The 2500-nt window shown below is 52.8% G+C and overlaps 1 protein-coding gene across 1 annotated transcript in view; it reads right to left on the reverse strand.

Moving 5' to 3' along the window:
* Nucleotides 1-928: 928 nt before the first annotated feature.
* Nucleotides 929-2500, reverse strand: part of LOC134068692 (tryptophan 5-hydroxylase 1-like) — an 8562-nt gene continuing 6990 nt past the window's right edge. The window contains exons 9-11 of the mRNA XM_062524401.1: nucleotides 2047-2142; nucleotides 1547-1680; nucleotides 929-1115 (exon numbers count right to left, since the gene is read on the reverse strand). Of these exons, the coding sequence (XP_062380385.1) occupies nucleotides 941-1115; nucleotides 1547-1680; nucleotides 2047-2142 (405 nt within the window). The 3' untranslated portion in view covers nucleotides 929-940. The remainder of the gene's footprint in view (nucleotides 1116-1546; nucleotides 1681-2046; nucleotides 2143-2500) is intronic.

Consider the following 2500-nt stretch of genomic DNA (forward strand, 5'->3'; position numbering starts at 1 on the left):
TCTTGGGGTGGGTAGATCATGGGGTGTAGTAGATCTTGTGGTGGAGTAGATTTCGGGGGTTGGGTAGACATAGGATAGGGGTAGGGGTAGATCTTGGTGTAGAGTAGGTGCTGCAGGTTAATCAGACCCATTGACATCAAGGGGTTGAGGATATATATGGCATAGTTGGGTGATCAGATCCCCCAGGTGTTCAGGGCAATAGGCACAGGGGAGTGGAGGGGTGATCAGACCCCGAGGTGGTTTGGGGCCACAGGTATTGGGGAGGTCCAGGGTGATCTACCCCCCAGGTCTTTTAGGCTGTAGGTACGGGAGACTGGCTGGTCTGATCTGGGTGTGGCCTGCCCCCAAGGTGTTTCGGGGAGCAGGTGTGGGGATGCGTTGGGGGGGTCAGACGCCCGTGTGATTTCGGGGTGCAGGTGTGGGGGTGCGTTGGGTGGGTCAGATGCCCGTGTGATTTCGGGGCGCAGGTGTGGGGGTGCGTTGGGGGTGCGTGGGGGGGTCAGACGCCCATGTGATTTCGGGGGGCAGGTGTGGGGGTGCGTTGGGGGTGCGTGGGGGGGTCAGACGCCCATGTGATTTCGGGGAGCAGGTGTGGGGGTGCGTTGGGGGTGCGTTGGGGGTGCGTTGGGGGTGTGTGGGGGGGGTCAGACGCCCATGTGATTTCGGGGAGCAGGTGTGGGGGTGCGTTGGGGGTGCGTTGGGGGTGTGTGGGGGGGGTCAGACGCCCATGTGATTTCGGGGAGCAGGTGTGGGGGTGCGTTGGGGGTGCGTTGGGGGTGTGTGGGGGGGGTCAGACGCCCATGTGATTTCGGGGAGCAGGTGTGGGGGTGCGTTGGGGGTGCGTTGGGGGTGTGTGGGGGGGGTCAGACGCCCATGTGATTTCGGGGCGCAGGTGTGGGGGCGCAGGTGTGGGGGTGCGTTGGGGGTGCGTGGGGGGGGGTCAGACGCCCATGTGCTGGTTGAGCCTCTGCAGGGCGTCGCCCACGATGTCCAGCTCGTGCCGCAGCTCCTCCACCACGCTGTTGATGCTGGGCATGTCCTTCAGCACGTCCACGCTCTGGGTGTAGGGGTTGTAGCGCACGCTGAACGGACGCTTGATCGTCTTCGCAAACTCCCTAGGAGGCAGAGAGAGAGAGAGAGAGAGAGAGAGAGAGAGAGAGAGAGGGACAGAGAGAGAGAGGGACACAGAGAGATAGAGAGGGATAGAGGGAGAGAGTTTATTTACATTTATTTCTTCTGTTGCTGAGTTGTCCGTTATCATTCTTTTCTTGTCTTGTCTTTATTAATGTTACACCTTACACCATGTTAATGTTAATTATAGGCTTATATATCTGTCAAACTTTGACAACAAGGATTTAATTAATTCATGCCGGTGGATAAGCCCGTTTGTGATTGGTTCCAGCACACGTGGACAGGAAGCAGGAGAGATAAATGTGCAGGTTTCCAGCCTGAGCTGCAGGGAAAAAACTCCCAATCGCCGGCAGTTAGGGGCTGGGTTTCCACAGTCTAGGAAACAATAAGTAATCATCAGAAAGCACTTAGTCACCTCATTTTGACCTTGGCTTCCTCAAAACTCCCAGACAGGAAGTAGACGTCTTGGAAGGTGGTGATGAGGCACTCCTGCTTACACGTGACATCGGGGTCAAAGGGCAGGATGTTGGCTTTGCCAGATAAAGCATGCTGGGAGAAACGAATGGTGACATTATTTAGTTTAGCAATACAGTTCAAAATATGCTACACGTACGCTCTTCATAACATACTGGATTTAAGAGATAATTCAGGTATTAGATAGATAGATAGAAGTCCTCTATTCAGTATGAACACATAATTAATTAAATCAACAATCTAATAATGAATGGAATAAAATCAATTTACAAAGCAAAATCTATTTACAAATTAAATATCATGAGAAAGATCCTAAGCGGTAAGTCAGCTAAAGGCTGTCTCACGCCACATGATGCACAAGAACTTTGCGCAGCATTCGGAGGGCCGCCATTTGAAGCGTGCAAAGTGAAGAGCCAAGATGACCTCTGCGTTGACCTTTACCTTCAGCTCGCTGATGGAGGACAGCAGGCCGGCCCCGTACGCTCGGAGTCGCCCCTCCTGCTTACACAGGCCGAACTCCACCGTGAAGAAGTAGCACTGCAGTACAGGACAGCGAGAGAGAGAGAGAGAGAGAGAGAGAGAGAGAGAGAGAGAGAGAGAGAGAGAGAGAGAGAGAGAGAGAGAGAGAGAGAGAGAGAGAGAGAGAGAGAGAGAGAGAGAGAGAATTAGCCACTGGACCTGGGGGGTATTCCAATTATGTGGTGACAAACGTGGGTGAGTTAACTCAGAGTACCTCCTAATAACCTCCTAATAGAAGAGCTGTACAGCTTTATTCTCCTAACAAAACAATGCCATTAGGCTCTTGTTGTAGGAGGTTTACCACTTCTCTGAGTTAACTTACCCAGGTTTATCACTAAACCATGTCCCTGGAATACCCCCAACTGAATATGCAAAA

The sequence above is a fragment of the Sardina pilchardus genome, chromosome 21, assembly GCF_963854185.1.
Source record: "Sardina pilchardus chromosome 21, fSarPil1.1, whole genome shotgun sequence".
Taxonomy (NCBI): Eukaryota; Metazoa; Chordata; class Actinopteri; order Clupeiformes; family Clupeidae; genus Sardina; species Sardina pilchardus.